Source organism: Macaca mulatta, chromosome 11, assembly GCF_049350105.2.
Source record: "Macaca mulatta isolate MMU2019108-1 chromosome 11, T2T-MMU8v2.0, whole genome shotgun sequence".
Classification (NCBI taxonomy): Eukaryota; Metazoa; Chordata; class Mammalia; order Primates; family Cercopithecidae; genus Macaca; species Macaca mulatta.
The window spans coordinates 108,616,420-108,636,083 of NC_133416.1; the positions used below are offsets into that span (position 1 = coordinate 108,616,420).

General features: G+C 40.4%; 1 protein-coding gene across 1 annotated transcript in view; it reads left to right on the top strand.

Annotated features, from left to right (window-relative positions):
• UTP20 (UTP20 small subunit processome component) overlaps nucleotides 1-19,664 on the top strand; it is a 109,140-nt gene that overhangs the window by 16,637 nt on the left and 72,839 nt on the right. The window contains exons 13-21 of the mRNA XM_001091709.5: nucleotides 2,751-2,906; nucleotides 3,042-3,130; nucleotides 5,559-5,664; nucleotides 8,986-9,136; nucleotides 9,769-9,831; nucleotides 10,918-11,076; nucleotides 12,515-12,591; nucleotides 14,462-14,541; nucleotides 15,078-15,318. Coding sequence (XP_001091709.3) covers nucleotides 2,751-2,906; nucleotides 3,042-3,130; nucleotides 5,559-5,664; nucleotides 8,986-9,136; nucleotides 9,769-9,831; nucleotides 10,918-11,076; nucleotides 12,515-12,591; nucleotides 14,462-14,541; nucleotides 15,078-15,318 — 1,122 coding nt within the window. The remainder of the gene's footprint in view (nucleotides 1-2,750; nucleotides 2,907-3,041; nucleotides 3,131-5,558; nucleotides 5,665-8,985; nucleotides 9,137-9,768; nucleotides 9,832-10,917; nucleotides 11,077-12,514; nucleotides 12,592-14,461; nucleotides 14,542-15,077; nucleotides 15,319-19,664) is intronic.

Consider the following 19,664-nt stretch of genomic DNA (forward strand, 5'->3'; position numbering starts at 1 on the left):
AATAGTTAAGTGGGTATGTGTCTAGAAATTGTAGCTTAGGAAACCAGTTCCCTTGTCTTTTCTTTGTTTTTATAATTAATCTTCTTATTTATCTTGGAGTAGTTAGACCTGTTGTTGAGTTTTTGGTTTGCTCTGAGGCAGAATTGATGGGCATTCCTTGAGTTTGTGCTGAATACTCGACTTTGAAACATCCATGGAGGTGGGAGTAACTGTCCCACAGTCATACAGCGGAGCTAGATTTTGAGTTTGATCAGCTTGAGATTCTGGAGGAACCTATTTTCTTTTTTAAATGTTTTATTTATTATTATTATGATTTTGAGACCAGGTCTTGCTTTGTCGCCCAGGCCAGAGTACAGTGGCACAATCACGGCTCACTGCAGCCTCGACCTCCAGGGCCCAAGCTATCCTCTCACTTGAGCCTCCCAGGTAGCTGGAACCATAGGCACGCACCACCATGCCCAACTAATTTTTTAATTTTTGTAGAGACGAGGTCTCGCTGTGTTGCCAGGCTGGTCTCAAACTCCTGGACTCAAGTGATCCTCCTGCCTTGGCCTTTCAAAGTGTTGGAGTTATAGGTTGAGCCGCTGTGTTTAGCAAACTCATCTTAACACCTACTTATATCTTCTGTCTACCTTACAAGTTGCTTCTCTATTAAAATATGCCAACAGCATCTTGTTGGTTTTTAAATGTATTGAATTCTGATTCCTGAGGAATGGGTAGTGAGTGACTCCTATAGAATTATTCCTTTGAAACTTTCCTCTTGATTTGTCAACACACAAGCCCATCTCCAGCAGGCAGATTCCTTGCACCTACCAAAACTGGGTTCTGTGCAGGGGCAGTGAAGCTGCTTTGTTGTTTGGCTTCCATGAGGTGAAGCTAAGGTTCTAACTGAGACTGGGTGTCAGACTTTCTTACCTCAGCATCTCAGCCATCTCAGATCCTCCCAGGAAGGTGGCGTGTTAAAATAAATAAATAAATTTAGACGTGCTAACTCACGGCAAGTACTCCCACTTCTGTGTTTCTTTCTCTGCAAAAATACCCTCTGCTATACCCCACGGAGATACGGCATATGTGAATGGTCACCTTTGTTTTGATTCCTTCTGTGAAGATTTTAAAATCATAGTTTGAATGTTACTAGTAACACTCCATCTACCCATCTCACCAGTTTGCTGTGAGAAAAAATAAAGATAATAAATGTGAAAAGACCCTTTAGAAGATAAACTTATTGTCATTTGACAACTACTTAACAGTGTCAGGCACTGGACACTGGGGTGCAACAAAGAATAAGAAAAAAGTTCCTCCTTTGGGGGAAGAGGAATGTGGTGAGACAGGTAAGCAAATAAGCGAGATGATTTCAGATCGTGGTAAAAGAAGACAAAGCAGTATTGAGAGGGAGAGTGAATGCAGAGGGGTCACTATTCCTTTCCAGGGGACGTTTGGTCCAATTTTAAGCTGGGAAGGATCCAGCCTTGCAACGATCTCGGTGAGAGACTCTCCAGACAGAAAGAAAAGTTAACTGCAGAGACTCTGGGACAGAAATAAGCTTAGCATGTTTGAAGTACAGAAAGAAAACCTCTGTGGGTAAAGAGCAAGGAGGAGAGTGGGATGAGAGGAGATGGAGGTGGGCAAGGGTCCGATCACAGAGGGCCTTACAGGATGACGTAAGGAGTACGGACTTCATTGGTGGAGCCATTGGCAGGTCTGGAAAACGGGAGTGACGTGGCAACTAATGACTCACTTTTGTTTTTTAAAGCATCTCAGTATTTCGTAAGATTTTTGCAGATTGTTGAGTCATGATTATTACTAAAAAGACTATATATATCAAGATGTGGTGACTTTAAGGAATTGATAATTAAATTAACTTAATTATCTATCATGATTTCCAAACACTAAACATTCTGGTAAGTATGAAACAAAAGAGAATGTAGCTTTTTGGTGAATTTTTTTTTCTTTTTCTTTTCTTTTTTTCCTTCCTGCCCTTACCTGACTGGTTTTTGATGAATTTTAATGATGAAAAGGGCACAAGAGTAAAAACCTGATATTCCACTTCTATTGCATAACAAGCTAACCAAACTGGAGTTGGAGGATAAATTGTAAAACAAATCATTTAACTTATGATTTCTGTGATTTTTCTTTTGATTAGATTTTTGTCTTTCAAATAGGACCGAGGTATAGCGCACTGGCAAAAATAAAAAGAGGCTAACAAGAGTAGTACCAGAGTCACAGATATTCAAAACAGAATGTCATGTCGGAAAATGTCATTGAGCGACTGTGTATCTGGTCAAAGCAGCAGGAGAAAATTACTTAGATATCATAATCATGTTAGTGGCATTCGTCAACTTCATCACAGTAACTCTGCAACATCATTCTACATTTGTGGATAGTAGTAAAATTCATGTCAAAAAGGAAAGGGAGAATGGACGAAGTCAGTTCATTCCAGTGAATTGCCAATCAAAAACATGCCCAGGAGCACAGAATTGAGAAATCATACTTAAAACTAGAAGAAACTTGGTTTCAGTTATAAAGCAAATTAAAATAGAAGTGAAAGGAAGTAGAGCCAGTGGAGCTGAAAAAGCCTCTTACTGAAAACTCAGTAAATGACTCACATTTATTTAGCTCAACCACCACCACCAGTTCCTTCCCTCTAATGCGCCACAATGGTAAGAATCCAATTTTATTTCAGACTTCAGAGGGCAACAGCGATTACATTCTCTGTTATTTTAAACATATATGTTTTTTTAACCCTTCAGGTCCTATATAAAGCAGAAGAAGACTAGATCCAAGGGAAGAAACAAACAGTTTCCAGTATTGGACCATCTTTTATCTATAATTAAGTTACCCCCAAATAAAGATACTATTTACCTTTCACAATCTTGGGCAGCCCTGGTGGTGTTGCCTCATATTAGGTAAGAAAATAAGCTATGTTTAATTTTGAAAGAGATAACATGCTGATTAAAATATGTTAGCCATTCCTTGCTGTTCTCTGAAACAAACCAGTGAATGCCACTTTGAACTTTTCCCTTTTTCTCCCACTTGGACAGACCTCTTGAGAAAGAGAAGGTGATACCACTCGTCACCTGCTTCGTAGAGGCACTCTTCATGACTGTTGATAAAGGAAGCTTTGGGAAAGGTCAGTTACAATCATCATGTGTTTTCTTCTCTTCTTTTCTGGCACACTCAAAGTAATTGTAAACACATGGGCTATTAGAGAATAATACTTACATTGTGTTCTGGCATAACCCCCTGGATGATAAATCTGGAAGAAACGAGGATATGGTGGGTGTGTCTCACTTTTACCACATAATGTGGTGACTGGGTCACGGTGGCTTGAGCATAAGGAAGGGGACATATCAAAAGGATGCCATGGCTTTGAAGGCCATTTGTTTTAGAGCCCCATACCAGATCCTATTTCTCATCTCCCACGTACATCTGACTCCTAGTATGCACCTTATGCTCCAAGCAAATCCATTTGCTTACCCTGAGAAAGATACATTCTTTTACAACTGTGTGGCTGCCTTTGCCTATGTGTTTCCTCTGCATGGAGACCTTTCTAGGTCTTTGTCATTCAGTGAACTCTTGCTTATCTTTCAAAACTCGGCTCAGGCACAACACCTCTAGGAAGGCCTTTATGACTCTTCAGGCAGAATTAGACTACCCTGCCCAAAACACCATTTCCTATTGGATACTTACATGTCTCCCCCACTAGCCTGCAAACAGCAAATCAAAAGCAATTATTTAATATTTTGTTTTATTCTAATGCAGAATTTTTTTTAAAAATCACGTGTACATAGTGGTCATTCATTCACTTAAATATTAATATTACTGTGCTGCATTCTGTGTTAGATACTAAGCAGATGTATTAGAGAATAAAGTGAACTCACCACATGTCAAGTGCTCTGTAGCCATATGTGACTGGTGGCTACTGTACTGGATTGTGGCGACATATTAGGACAAGTATTTGTATCATTGTAGAAAATTCTGTTGTACAGCGCTGATCTAGAGCTTAGAGCAGGGACTGGTAAAATCTTTTTGTACAGGACCAGACAGTAAATGTTTTAGGTCTTATGGGCCACATTCAGTCTTGGTGGCATATATATATATATATATATATATTTATATATATTTGTATATATTATATTATATATATTTATATGTATTATATATATTTTTATATATTATATTTTATATATATATTTTTTAAACAACCCCTTCAAAATGTAAAGATCATTTTTAGCTTGCAGTCCATATAGAAACAGGCTGCCTACCAGATCTGACTTGCAGACCATAGTTTGCTGACCTCTGGGCTAGAGACATAGTTTGCTGACCTCTGGGCTAGAGACTAAATGAGTGTTTAACTATCATTAATTATGCTGGATACCATGGCTTAGACCTGTAATCCCAACACTTTGGGAGGCTGAGGCAGGAGGATCACTTGAGGCCAGGAGTTCAAGACCAGCCTGGGAAACATAGTAAGACCCCCCCCGCCCCCACTCTCTTTAAAAAAATAAGGCTGGGTGTAGTGGCTAACGCCTGTAATCCCAGCACTTTAGGAGGCCAAAGTGAGTGGATCACTTGAGGTCAGGAGTTCGAGACCAGCCTGGCCAACATGGTAAAACCCCATCTCTACTAAAAATACAAAAATTAGCTGGGTGTGTTGGCACATGCCTGTAATCCCAGGTACTTGGGAGGCTGAGGCAGAAGAGTCACTTGAACCTGGGAAGTGGAGGTTGCCGTGAGCGGAGATCACACCACTGCACTCCAGCCTGAGCGACAGAGCAAGATTCTGTCTCTAAATAAATAAATAAAATCATTAATTGAGTGTATTATAGGTAGTAGCCATTAAATATGTGACTTCTCATAAACTTGAAAAATAAAATCAACGAGTTTTATACCAAGATAATTTCTTAGTTATTGATAAATCCAAGCCTGTACTCCTCAAAAGTCCTAGTTTTGATAACGTCAGTGAGTGGGACCATTATACTTGGTACTTATTTTGGTTAATGGAACATACATACATTTTTATTCTCTACTTCTGAGTATTTATTTATTTATTTATTTATTTTGAGACTATCTTGCTCAGTCACCCAGGCTGGAGGGCAGTGGCACGACCATGGCTTGCTGCAGCCTTGACCTCCCAGGCTGAAGCAATCTTTCCACCTCAGCCTCCCTGGTAGCTGGGACTATAGGTGTGAACCACCATGCCCAGCTGATTTTTAATCTTTTATGGAGATGAGGACTCACTGTGTGGCCCAGGCTGGTCTTGAACTCCTGGCCTCAAGTGGTCTTCCCACCTCAGCACCCGCAAAGTGCTGGGATTACAGGTATAAGCCACCATGCCCAGCCTTATTTTTCTCAAGAAAGGTAAAATATAGGATCTGGAAACTTCTCTTTTCTGTTTCTTTCTGTTATATTTAGATGTTTGACAGATAATTCTTTGGAAGGCACGAATTCACTTTAAGAACTTCCCATAAGTAGCAAGTATTTGATAAATAAGGTATTTGATAGTTACAATGTCAAAGAAATAAGTAATGTGGTTTCTCCTGTTTTTCTGCCCTTAGGGAACTTATTTGTTCTTTGTCAAGCTGTAAATACTCTACTAAGTTTGGAAGAATCTTCTGAACTTCTTCATTTGGTTCCTGTGGAACATGTGAAGAATTTAGTATTGTAAGTAAACATCTTCCAACTGGCTTAGTAATGAATAAAATATAAAAGCCTCTATTGTGAAATCTTGGACACAATGAAAATCCCCTTGATCTGTTTTATACCTGAGTTGTATTCACATAGTGAAATTTAATATTGATTTAGATCCTCCAGTTAAAATAAGTACATTTGACACAGTCTTTAAATACAGATTCATCTTTGTAAAGGGTGTTTTACTACGTGTGTAGATTAATGTGGTCAAGTTTGAAGGGTTTGTAATTCTGATCATTCCCAGCTGTAACAAGGCATGGTGTTGACCTTTTATAACTTCTCTAATGGTTCCAACAGGAACATTCCCACTCTTGTTCGGCCTCAACTTGGCGTGATCAGCATTTCCAAAAACTTCCCTGTGTTCTTTTTACTACACACAGAAACCATCCAGTTTCTTTTTTGTTGTTGGTTTGGTTTCTGTGTTTGCTTTTTAAGAATAGTTCAGCCAGCCTTTGATTTTGGTAGTAGCACAGAACCATTTGGGGGGAGTCAACAATGTATCTTTTCTAAACTGTCAAGACTTGCTGCTTTTTCCTGAAGTCTACTCCATTTTATTTCAAAGTGTTTTAAAGATTTATTCATGCACTTTGTTCAGTAGTTAATCATTTGCTCTTCTCACATGCCAAGCCCTGTTCTAGGCACTGTGAAACATAGTGAATAAAACAGACAAAATTCCCTGCCTTCTTGTAGCTAGTGTTGTAGCCAGAAGAGGCTCTAAATAGAATAAGTAAACTGTATAGCGTGTTAGGAGGTGCTAAGTGCTGTGAAGAAAAACAAAGCAGGGTCAGGGGACAGGGAGAGTCCAGAGGTGAGGGGAGCGGTTGCAGTTTTAAATCAAAATGATCTTACCAAGGAGGAGACGCTTGAGCAGAACGCGGAAAGCAGTGAGGGACATAGGCCATGAGGATACCTGTGGTCTGGGCTGCTCCCTGGGTTCCAGACCTGGAGGCGACATGAGTGCCAACGCTTTGTGGGTGTGGTGGGTACCTGGCTCGAGGAGCAAGGAGAGGTCATGTTGGCTGAGCAGAGCACAAGAGTGGGGGTAGGAGAAGAGGACGTAGAGGTGGAGGCAGTAGACCTCCTTAGGTCACCACAGGGCCTTGGCTTTTACTCTGAATGAAAGGGGAGGCCATGGGAGGATTTTTGGCAGTGGAGTGACTTTGACCTAAACAGAATCACTCTGGCTGCTATGTTAAGACGAGACTGTAGGGGAATACTATAATAATCCAGAATCTCTTTGCCTTTCCAAATCTGGGTGAAGTTGGCATTTCTCCATGGTTAATTGTATTGGTTTAAATTAACTTCCTTTAGAGAGGATTAGTTCTTTGACATCACCCCATTTACCGTATTACATAGTCTCCCTTTTAAAATCATTCTGTTTAAACTTCTCGTACTTTCACCCTTGGTATAAACAATTGAAGGTGGCTGTAGAAGTTGAAACAAAAGACACACATAGCACAGAATGGGGCCCATGTTCCCCCTGGGGAAGGCCAGCTTGCCTCCCAGCCAGGTGGCTCTTAAGCCTTGGAGACACAGAGATGTCCAACAGGAGTGGCTCTGGTTTTGAGGGCAGGGGCATAAGCTTGCAGAGTAGACACAGGATTCTGTTCTCTTTGCTATGCTAGTGAACTGATGAGCACCTAGGTTTCACAGCCAAGACGCCTGGTTTTGAGTCTTGAATCCACCACTAACTAGCTCTGTAGCCTTGGGTGACTTAGTTAACCTCAACTTGATTATCTCTCAAAAAGGGATAGCGAAGAAAAAAAGGAAGGAATAGAAATCTCACCTTGTAGAGATTAAGTTGTACAATGCATGCAATAATAGTAATAAACAATTGCATTGATTGTGTCCTTACGCGCACATTATGTACATTGTTTAATCTTCACAACAACTCCATTATGTGTGGGTACTGTTATCAGTATAGATGGGGGAACTAAAGTTTCAAAAGAAAGCCGTGGTCTGAACTCCTGATGAGTCTCCTTTCTTCCGCTCTTGCCCTGCTGCTTCTAGGTGTAGGACATGCCACTCTTTTGCTCCCCACCCTCTAATACAGTGCTTCTCAACTGGGAGCAACCCTGGAGACTTTCTGGCTGTCACAGTGGGGGCAAAGAGCACTGTTACTGGAATCTAGTGGGTGGAGGCCAGGGATGCTGCTGAGCCCCCTGCAGTGGGCAGCACCGCCCTCCACCACAAAGAGTTCTCTGGCCCAAAATGTTGGTAGTGCTACTGTAGAGAAACCTTGCTCAAGAGGTATCCCATCTCACTCTGTATAAAATCCAGCGTCCTCATCATGTTCCTCGGGGCTCTGTATGAGCTAACCCCTGGCTACTTCTGACATCTTCAGGCACTCTTCCTTAGCTCAGTTCCGGCTGAGATGGTCTCCTCGATGTTGCTGCAGAGAAGCACACCTCACAGTTGGCATTGCAGTTCCCTCTGCCTAGAATGCTTTTCCTTCAGATACCCTTTTAGCTCACTTTTTCACTTCCTTCGGTCTCCTCCTTTTAGGAGCACCCCTGTATCAAATGGTGCTTCTCTTCAGCCCCACACCATCTCCCCACAACTTCCTGCATGCAGTCTTTGTCAAGCCTTTTTCCCCTGGTTTACTTTTCTCCATGTCACTCATCACTGTCATAGTACTTATTTATTGGCTGCTTTCACCTACTAGAATATAAGTTCCAAGAAAAGAACTTTGTCTTTTGTTAACTGCTCTATCTACAGTATCTAGAAAAGTTACAGTACATAGTAGGTATTCAGTGAATATTTGTTGCATAAGGATGGTACTAAGAGGTTAAGCAACTTGCCTGAGGTTACACCGCTCATGAGTGATGGGGCTAGATTCAACCCTGGGCTGCCCTACCCCAGAGCTCGTGTGTCAGACCACTTGTCTCTACTACTTTCCTCATTAGCTTGGTGCCTGGCACATGACAAACACTTAATAAATATTACATATATATATTTTTTAACAAAGACTGTGTGTGTGTGTGTGTGTGTGTGTGTGTGTGTATCTCATATGGCTGTCATTTACAACTATGTGGATTGAAGAGGCAACATTGGAGTCTAGCATATTCTACTCCCTCCTCTGCCTGCAACCAGCTGTGTGTCCTTGCATACGTCACTCATTATTGCTAGGCCTCACATTCTTCATCTATGAAGTGAGCCAAATGTCCACATGAGACTTTTGCCTGTTACCTTTTACATTTTCTTCATCAGTGATCATTTTCTGTGGCTTATACTATAGTCTAGATACTCTGGGTCATATGGTGCAGTTTGGGTCTAATGAACGTCTCGTTGCAGAACCTTTCCTCTGGAGCCATCTGTGTTGCTGTTGGCTGATCTCTATTATCAGAGATTATCCTTGTGTGGCTGCAAAGGGCCACTTTCCCAGGAGGCTTTAATGGAATTATTTCCCAAGTTACAAGCAAACATTTCAACTGGTGTATCCAAGGTAATGGTGTTTTGCGGTAGTGTGTCCGCAGTCTCTCTTCTCCTGTTTCTATATGGACTGCAGTGATTTTCAGAGCATCTTAGTTAGAAAGTGTTGCTGTGGAATGATTTCTGTTTAAAGCAATGATTCTTAACTGTTGGCCTGCAAACTGATTGCAGTAGGATTAGTTAGAGAGATTAATAAAAATACAAATTCTGGGTCCCTACCCTCAAAGATTCCAATTCAGTAGGGCTAGGGTAGAACTGAAAAATCAACATAGTTTTTTTTTTTTAAGTCTTCTAGGTGGTTCTCCTGCTCATTTAGGTATGCAGAAATACCTGAATATTGTACATTACTTAGGAATAAAAATCACTAACTTTAATTGAATTGTCAGCTTAATCAACTTCTTAGTACTTATTTACAGACATGGTTATAGTGTCATAGTTCAAAGAAACTACTAATTGTTCCGTGTACTATTTTAACTAGGTGTTGGTTGGTGTTGAATATGAAATAAGGGCTAGAATAGGCACGTATTACTCTGGTCAAATGGTATTTTTTTTTAATAGTGTAAAACTTAAATCTTGCTGACTATGAATCAGTTTCTTTTTATGGTAAAACTTTGGAATTTGAAAGATGCCTTTTACTTTCTCCAGATTCGGCTTTTGACAATAAGGATCCTAAATCATTTTGATGTCCAGCTTCCGGAATTAATGGAGGTATTTTAACTGTTTGAGTGGATAGGTTTTAAAAAATATATAGTTTTACATATTATTGTAGTTTCCAAAATGATACCTTTGCAGAAAATTAACACATATATATCTATCATAAATTTTTTTTTTTTTTTTGGTAACTCTTACTCCTGTCTACCCATAAAGTCACCACTGGAAATCCACTGTTAATTGGTGAATATTCTTTCAGACTTTTTGAATACACACACACACATAATTTAAACAAATGATATCACGGGGTTTTTCCATATGATTACCTCTTTATCTACCTTATACCTCATTTCTTTTCTTTTTACGGGGTCTCACTCTGTCACCTAGGCTGGAATGCAGTGCGTGATTTTGGCTCACTGCAATCTCCGCCTCCCAGGCTCAAGCGATCCTCCTGGCTCAGCCTTCCAAGTAGCTGGGATTATAGGTGCCTGCCACCACACCTGGCTAATTTTTGTGGTGTTAGTAGAGATGGAGTTTTGCCATGTTGGCAAGGCTGGTCTCGAACTCCAGACCTCAAGTGATCTGCCCACCTCATCCTCCCAAAGTGCTGGGATTACAGGTGTGAGCCACTGTACCCAGCCAGTGTCTATCTCATTCCTTTTGAAGTTTGAATACTACTCCACAATTGAAAATGTCTTATTTAGCCATTTGCTTGTTGATGGATGGTTAGGTGGGTTTTGCAGTTTTTTAGGGTTTCAAACAATACTACAGTGAACATCCTTATACAGATATGTTTATGTAGGGAAATAGTTCCATAATGCAGTTTACTAGGAGTAAATTTGTGAAGCGAAAGCATGTATATATTTTTATTTCAACAAATGTTGCCAATCAATTTGAGTGACTTGAGAATGATTTTCCTGTTTTTTAGTTGTCATTTATGCACTAGACACTAAATTATCTACCAAGAAGGAAATGGTATGGGGAGAAATGAATCATTTACCAAAACAAAAGTGTTGCTTATTTCATTAAAAATATTCACATATTCCAGTTTTTCTGTTTTTAGACCTTCGGTCACATTTAATGTTCGTTTTGGAAAATCAAAATACTGACTGGTCTTCTCCATGGTTTTCTCTGGTTATTCAGGATGATGGGCTCTCAGAACGGCAGTCTGTCTTTGCTATATTACGCCAGGCAGAACTTGTTCCAGCAACTGTGAATGATTATAGAGAGAAGCTTCTTCATTTAAGAAAACTAAGACATGATGTGGTGCAGGCTGCTGTCCCTGATGGGCCGTTACAGGAGGTAAAAATAGTGTTCTTTTTTTTTTTTTTCCTTTTTAATTCATGCTTTAAATCCTATTTTGGGAAGCATACCAAGTAGTCACCAAAATAATAATAATAATTTAAAAATAATAAGGGAAATCCCCAGTTCTCTTAGATGCTTTGAGTTAAATAGCTCTGCCAGCTTTTTCAGTAGTAGGAATAATTTAGTATTCTCTGTTTCAGGTGTGAGCCACCGTACCTGGTCATGTTAGTACCTTTTTAGGAATGAGTAAGCAGGGGCTCATTGAACCTGAGTAATGCAGATAGGTAGGTAGATAGGTAGGTAGGTAGGTAGGTAGGTAGTGGCAACAGGAGGACTCAATGTCAGGTTTAAAGCCTGTTCTTCACTAGATTTTTTTTGCTGCTGCAGAACATCAGCCCTCTATGTATTTTTGTTTTTGTTTTTTGTTTTTTTTCTTTTGAGACAGAGTGTTGCTCTGTCACCCAGGCTGGAGTGCAGTGACACGATCTCTGCTCACTGCAAGCTCCGCCTCCCAGGTTCACGCCATTCTCCTGCCTCAGCTCCCGAGTCACTGGAACTAGAGGTGCCCGCCACTACACCCAGCTAATTTTTTTGTATTTTTAGTAGAGACGGGGTTTCACCGCGTTTAGCCAGGATGATTTCGATCTCCTGACCTCGTGATCTGCCCTCCTCAGCCTCTCAAAGTGCTGGGATTACAGGCGTGAGCCACCACACCCGGCCCAGTCTTCTATGTTTTATATCAGGGTTTTCATTCCGTGACCCTTGAAGATACATCGCAGACCCCTTTGGGAGTAAGGCCAAAAGGAGGCATTCTCCCTTCAGTCAGAGCAGTTCTTCTCTTACCTGTTTTATGTATTAGGATCTTCTGTTTCATTTGGAAAAAAGACTGCTGCTAGAATATATACAAACACCACACCCCTAAATAATAATAAAACCACCAGTCTGGATGGTGCCTCCCTAGCACATTACTCCCTAGTAATAATGACCCTTATTCCAAAAGGTGACTGGGAAACTTTGGACTTTCTGACTGAACTTGCAAAGCCTCAGTCATTCACATCATGTTTCCTTGCGTTCTTTGGCATGTGTGCATTACTGACTACTGTTGAAGTTTTGTCTTAATCTGGCGACAGCAAGATTTGTTAGAAGGGAATTTAATCATTAGTCAAATCTGTACATTTAAATGAATGAACACCTGGAGTGAATTTGAATACTGTATTTGCTGCAGCGATTCTTTATATTTTAAATAGTGAGTGACATTTTGGGGAGAAGAGGAAAATTAGTATACAGTGAATTTTGGATTGGTGCCTGCAACTTTTTTTCTTATCGCATAGGCTTCTTTCCAAACCTCAGGTTGTCCAACTTGGGATGTTTGCATTTCAGTACTTCTGTATTGTATTTCATTACCCACTATTAAACTAGTCTCCTGTAATTGCAGGTGCCGCTTCGTTATTTGTTAGGCATGCTGTATATTAATTTCAGTGCACTCTGGGATCCTGTTATTGAACTCATAAGGTAAACATGGGTTAAATGGGATGAAGCTATTATACTTTAATTACTGCAGAATGATGGGGCCCAGATTATACTCCTCCTAGGTATGATTTAAGTGAATGGGTATATATGGTATTTACAGTACTTTAAATCCTTTGTGAGACAAGGTGAATTAAAAATAAACATGAAGAATTCTCTCTTATGCCACATCTTCAGTAGTTCCATTGTTGTATGTGTGTCTCTGTGTGTGTTGAAATAACTTTGGAGGAGTTTCTCTTTTTGCTTTTTATGATACTTTTGTGTTCTTAAAATTTGTTACAGCAAGGAAGTATAATAGTTGCATAATTTTATTTCTATATATTGAGTCACTGAGCCATACTTTAAAAATAAAGACTTTTTTAAAACCTTGCTGTCTAGCATCCAAAATCCCTTTAGCCCCAAAAAGCCTTCAGTGGTCACGTAGAAAATACATGTTATAGGCCGAGTGCGGTGGCTCATGCCTGTAATCCCAGCACTTTGGGAGGCTAAGGCAGGCAGATCACCTGAGGTTGGGAGTTCGAGACCAGCCTGACCAACGTGGAGAAACCCCATCTCTACTAAAAATACAAAATTAGCCAGGCATGGTGGCGCATGCCTGTAATGCTAGCGACTCAGAAGGCTGAGACAGGAGAATCGCTTGAACCCGGGAGGTGGAGGTTGCGGTGAACCGAGATTGCGCCATTGCACTCCAGTCTGGGCAACGAGCAAAACTCTGTCTCAAAAAAAAAGAAAAAAAAAAGAAAAGAAAATACTCATTATGGCTCGTGTAGAAATCTGTCTTCAGACATTTGTCTTCAGATAATACACACTCACTTTTTTATCAGATTGGAAATATATCATGTGAGGCCTTTCAAAACCCCAATGATTAGTTATTCTTATTTGACAGAATAAGAGAGTTAACATTTATAGACCAATCCCTTTACAATTTGAAACCAATTTGTCTACCTTTACTACCCTTGTCTACCTTTTCCTACACTTTGTCTACCTTTTACTACCCTTCAAAGCCATCAAAACCAATGTGCCAAAAGCAAGATTCTCCCAACATCAGCTTCATTATTTTGTTTATTATACTTTCAGAAGAGAGAATTTGACATACGTGTTACCAGTAGCACACTGTCAACAGCGTTGGTTCTTCAATTACTGAATGTCATGAGGCATTCTCCCTAGTGGCTGGGCTGTCTTCCTGTTGGGTACCTCTTTCTGTTTGGAAGGACAGAAACAACAACATACCTGTTGGTTTGTTTTCTGAGTAGAGTCAGTCTGCAACATACACAGTTCATGTCATGTATAAAGTTTATGCATACTCTTAGAAAATTAGTGACAGAATATTCGAGAGTATTGTTGCTAGGATATCAAACTACATAAGCACTTTATGTGATCCATCTAATGTCTCCTTTTAAGTTCTGAAAAGTATGTTTCATGTAGTTAGTAAATGTTTATTTTGCCTTTGTGTTAATAAGTGTATTTAAATTTGGTGGAGGGAAACTCACTATTTTTAAGTTAGTTTTGAACAAACTGACTTTTCTTTCCAGAGGGCTCCTTCTTTTCTTAATGGATCTTATTCATGCCCCATGCCCCAGTTTTAAAACTGTGCCTTTAAAAATTATTTTCTCTTAAGGATCTACTTATATTTTTAAAAATACTCTTTAGTGCTTTATGACTATAAAAATAATTTGTGCTCAGTGCAGGCATTTTGAAATATATAGAAAAGTGCAAAAGGTGTTTAGGACTCCACACTGAGGGATAACCTAATTAACATTTTAGTTATATCCTTTCACTCTTTTTTTTTTTTCCCGTGAGCAATCTTAAAATGACCGTTCCACACTTTTTGTTTTGTGATTTTTTTTTTCCATAGTTCTCATGCACACGAAATGGAAAATAAGCAATTTTGGAAAGTCTACTATGAGCATCTAGAAAAAGCAGCTACACATGCTGGTATGTAAGGGGTTGTGAGGAGGCTGCAAAGAAAAATGGTTAACTGTTTTGTTTTTACTGCTTAATTACTCACGAAATTGAAAAACAGAGATGAGGCCGGGCGCGGTGGCTCAAGCCTGTAATCCCAGCACTTTGGGAGGCCGAGGCGGGCGGATCACAAGGTCAGGAGATCGAGACCACAGTGAAACCCCGTCTCTACTAAAAATACAAAAAACTAGCTGGGCGCGGTGGCGGGCGCCTGTAGTCCCAGCTACTCAGGAGGCTGAGGCAGGAGAATGGCGGGAACCCGGGAGGCGGAGCTTGCAGTGAGCCGAGATCGCGCCACTGCACTCCAGCCTGGGCAACAGCGTGAGACTCCGTCTCAAAAAAAAAAAAAAAAGAAAAAAGAAAAACAGAGATGAAACGTATATTATCTTGATAACTTTTGGGAGTGACATTGTTTCCTTACATTATAGAGAAAGAAATATCCTCTCTTGAGGAAATACTTAAGATAAATGTTGATATTTGTTCTGGTGGTTTTGACAACTTTCTTGCAGAGAAAGAACTACAGAATGATATGACAGATGAGAAGTCCATTGGAGATGAAAGTTGGGAGCAGACCCAGGAAGGAGATGTTGGAGCTCTTTATCATGAGCAGTTAGCATTGAAAACTGACTGTCGGGAAAGACTTGACCACACCAACTTCAGATTCCTGCTCTGGAGAGCTCTGACAAAATTCCCAGAAAGAGTAGAGCCACGGTCCAGGGAGCTTTCCCCGCTTTTCTTGAGATTTATCAAGTAAGTTTCCTCTTCTAAGAATATGTCCCTGGTGGGGCATGAAGAAGAGAACATGAGAAGCATTAACCTCCCAAAATGGGCTGAGTTCTTGTTTTTTTTGTTTTTTGTCTTTTTTCTTTCTGCTTCCAATCATCCATTAGGCTGAGTTATTTATACATCTGTCACATTTTCAAATCATTGGCGCAGCTATAAATCACTGGCTCTATCAGATAACGACTAAACCAATTTAGTTCACCATTTAATTTTGATCTGAATCACAATTTAACCAGCACACCAATGGTATTAATAAAAACGTCCAGGTTACAGTATAAGAAGGGCCACATTGACTTTGATTCATGTAGAAAGGCCTTATTGTTTCTTGCCCTGTTATTCATTACTTTATTGCCTGCCTGGGGCTTGAGGATATTTTCCAGTGACCCAGCACCAACACTGCTTGGGGCCTCTTGGTGTTTCTGCCTGTGATGCTGAGGAATAACAAGAGTTTTCTGGAGCATTGTTTTGTTTCGACTGGATATGCTATGTGAGAGTCTGATTGTATTAAAATTAAAGATGAGGGGTGTGGTGTGCAGCACATTACTAAGTAATACATAAAAAGCATGTTTTACTATAGTAGTTTCCTGGGAAAATGCTGTAGGGTTAGGTCAAGCAGGCCATAAACCACAACATGCCTGGCTTGTTCAGAGAACAGCAAGATCTGAGTGGTTCTAGCAGAGTGCTCCAGGGAGGACATGGTTGGAGGTAAGGGCAGAAAGTCAGCAGGACACGAAAGTGTATAGGCCTTTAAGTGAAAGGAAGGACTTTGGCTTTTACTTTCGGTGAAATGAGAAGCCATTTGGAGGTTTAAGCAGAAAGCTGACCTGACCTAAGTTTTCTTAAGGATTTTTATGGCTGCTGTGTTGAGAATAGACTGTAGAATGACATTGGTAAGAGTAGAGAGACCAGTCATGAGGAGATTGCAAGTCCAGGCAAGAAGTGATGGCGACTTAACCAAAGTTATAGCAGTGAAGATGGGTCTTTTTTGAATGATTTCAATTCGATGAGATACATTTATGAAAGGTTGCAACTAGATCAGCCTGTGAGATTTGCCGCAGATGTGGGATGGGTGTGCGTGGTGGGGAGTGGGACAGGAAGGAGGGAGGGAAGGAATGGGGGAGCGACAGAATCAAGGTTGTTCCCTAAGACTTTGGCCTGAGCAACTAGAAGAAAGTTCCCATTTACTGAGATGGGAGGAATGCAGGAGTTGCAAGTTTTTCAGGGAGAATTAAAAGTTCATTTTTAGATGTTTTAAGTTTGGGACACTGAATAAATAACCAAGTAGAGTTGTCATGTGGAAAGGCATTTAATTTAGAAGTTCAAACCTCAAGGGAAAGGTTTGACCTGAAGATAACAAATTGGAAATTATCAATATATGGATGGTATTAAAGATCAAATAGGGGAATAAAGTCATCTAGAGCATAACTGTAGGGGGAAAAGACTTTCGGGGACTGATACCAATATTTCGAAGTTGGGAGATACGGAACCAGCATAGGAGGCCAGGAAAGAGTGATAGAAGAAGAAAGACCACTTGGTATCCTGGAGACCAAGTGAAGAGACTAAAGGCGGCCGTAATCAGTTGACTCACATGTGTCTGAGAAATCAATCAGTTGAGGAATAAAGTGACCATTGGCTTTGGAGTGACCTTAGAGTGACCCACATGAAGGTGACCTTACTGAGTTGTTTTGATTAATCTGATAGGGATGACAGCCTGATTAAAATAAGCTGGGCCAGGCACAGTGGCTCATCATGCCTGTAATCTCAGCACTTTGGGAGGCCTAGGCAGGTGGATCATGAGGTCAGGAGATTGAGACCATCCTGGCTAACATGGTGAAACCCCGTCTCTACTAAAAACACAAAAAATTAGCCAGGCGTGGTGGCGGGTGCCTGTAGTCCCAGCTACTTGGGAGGCTGAGGTGGGAGAATGGCGTGAACCCGGGAGGCGGAGCTTGCAGTGAGCTAAGATCACACCACTGCACTCCAGCCTGGGTGACACAGCGAGACTCCATCTCAAAAAAAAAAAAAAAAAACCTCAAGAAAGAGGAAAAGAAAAATGAAAACAGCAAGTTTTTGTAGTGAAAAAGAAGCAGAATAGGGATGTAGGTGGAGGGAAACTTGGGGGCAGAGAGGGAGCTGTTGTTGTTGAGGTTAAGACAGTGTTGGCTGGGCACAGTGGCTCACACTTGTAATCGCAGCACTTTTAGAGGCCTAGGTGGGCAGAACACATGAGATCAGGAGTTCAAGACCAGCCTGGTGAAATCCTGTCTCTACTAAAAATACAAAAATTAGCTGGGCATGGTGGTGTGTGCCTTAAGTCCCAGCTACTTGGGAGGCTGAGGCAGGAGAATCACTTGAACCTGGAGGCAGAGGTTGCAGTGAGCTGAGATCGTGCCACGGCACTCCAGCCTGGGCAACAGAGACAGAATGAGACTTTGTCTTTGCTCCCAGAAAAAGAGTTAACAGTGTGTATGTATGTGATACCAGTGTAAATGATCCAGATGGGAGGGGAAAATTGGTAATGCAAGAAAGGGTAAAAGGGCTAGAACCAGCCAGGCATGGTGGCTTACACCTGTAATCCCAGCACTTTGGGAGGTCGAGGTGGGCAGATCACAAGGTCAGGAGTTCAAGACCAGCCTGGCCAATATGATGAAACCCTGTCTCTACCAAAAATACAAAAATTAGCCAGGCCTGGTGGCCTGCACCTGTAGTCCCAGCTACTTGGGAGGCTAAGGCAGAAGAATCGCCTGAACCCAGGAGGCGAAGGTTGCAGTGAGCTGAGATCGTGCCACTGCATTCCAGCTTGGGGGACAGAGTGAGATTCCATCTAAAACAAAAATAAAAGGCTAGAATCATGTCTTCAAATAGGTAAGAGGAGATGGATACAGTGCATAAATTCAAAGGTTTGCATGAATAATTCATTCTGGCAAGGCACAAGCAAAGATGTAGCAGGTCAGTAGATATAGTGGCAGAAGAGCAATGATTTTCTCTTTTTCAAATAATTCTTTGGGCATAAATTTATAGAATAAGAATGATGTTTAGCTTTTTTTGCTTTGTTTTGAGGGTTATATAAAATAACGTTTATCAGTTTTTTGAATTACAAGGGCTGTACATATGCCAGCTGGCATTTGTGGTATTAGTAGCATATAAACTTCATACCGTGTTAATTTTCCAAGTTTTTCCCTAAAGAATTAGTTTACCCCATAACTTAAGGATAAGATCTTACTCTAACGGTACGAGATGCTGTGGGGTAGAGGTAGAAACAGGAGCCTGTAACAGGGAGTGGGTCTCTGAGTTTAGAAATATTTAGAGACTAAAGATACACAATTCTAAGAAATGTTTAAATTAATACTGGTTGGCATGGATTACCTGTAAATAATACATTTATAGATGATCTGAACTAATGAAAAACCCAAATGTCACCTTGAATTATGACTTTGAAGTATATTATAGGCTTTTTATTTTTTGGCTAGCAATTTATATTTCTAAATATGTTTCAACTAATTTGTGAATCCCTTGCAAACATTCTCTGAGATGAACCAAACCAGGAACAAGAACAAATGACTAACAATGGCAACAGCATGCTAATAAAAGGTTATATTTAGTGAGTACTTACTGTGTGCTGGGCCCTCTGATAGATGCTTTATGTGAATTGTTTTATTTAATAGATGAAAGAGTGACATGCTGTTCATGGAGATAAAGGTTACAGAATGTAATATATGGTTGATTAAATGTTGCACGTATAATAGGTATGTTATTAAGTGGATGATGGCGTAGTTTGTAACTTGCAGAAACTTTACTTTTTTCATTCATCCAGTTTTTGATTTATTAAGTGCTAGATTCTGCTAGATGAAAATACCCAGTACCATAGTGTCCCAGCCCTCAGATTGTAGTTTAATGTTATTGATCTGGAGGTTAACTTGGGCTAAGCTAGAGTTTCTTTTAGGAGGGTTGGTAGGGCGCTATCCTGTTTTATCGGTGTGTTTTTGAGTGAGGACTTGAAAGCCCATCCAATCAGTTTCCTAGCATCTTTAGCCCAGTGCCCTGCATTCAATAGACAACAAAAGGTTAATTGTTTGGATGAGTGAATGAAAGTGACACAAACTAATACATTAAATGACAGACTTCAAGATAATATTCATTAATTGCAACATTGGACTAAAAATAAAGGATGAAATTTAATAAGAACAAAGTGAATACTGTATTAAGCTTAGCTGCACAAGCTAAGAAGAGATAAAACATAAAGACTCATTGATTTTCATTACATGGACATTCAGTTTCAATCTTTGTCATGTTGTGGCTGCTCAAAAAATTTC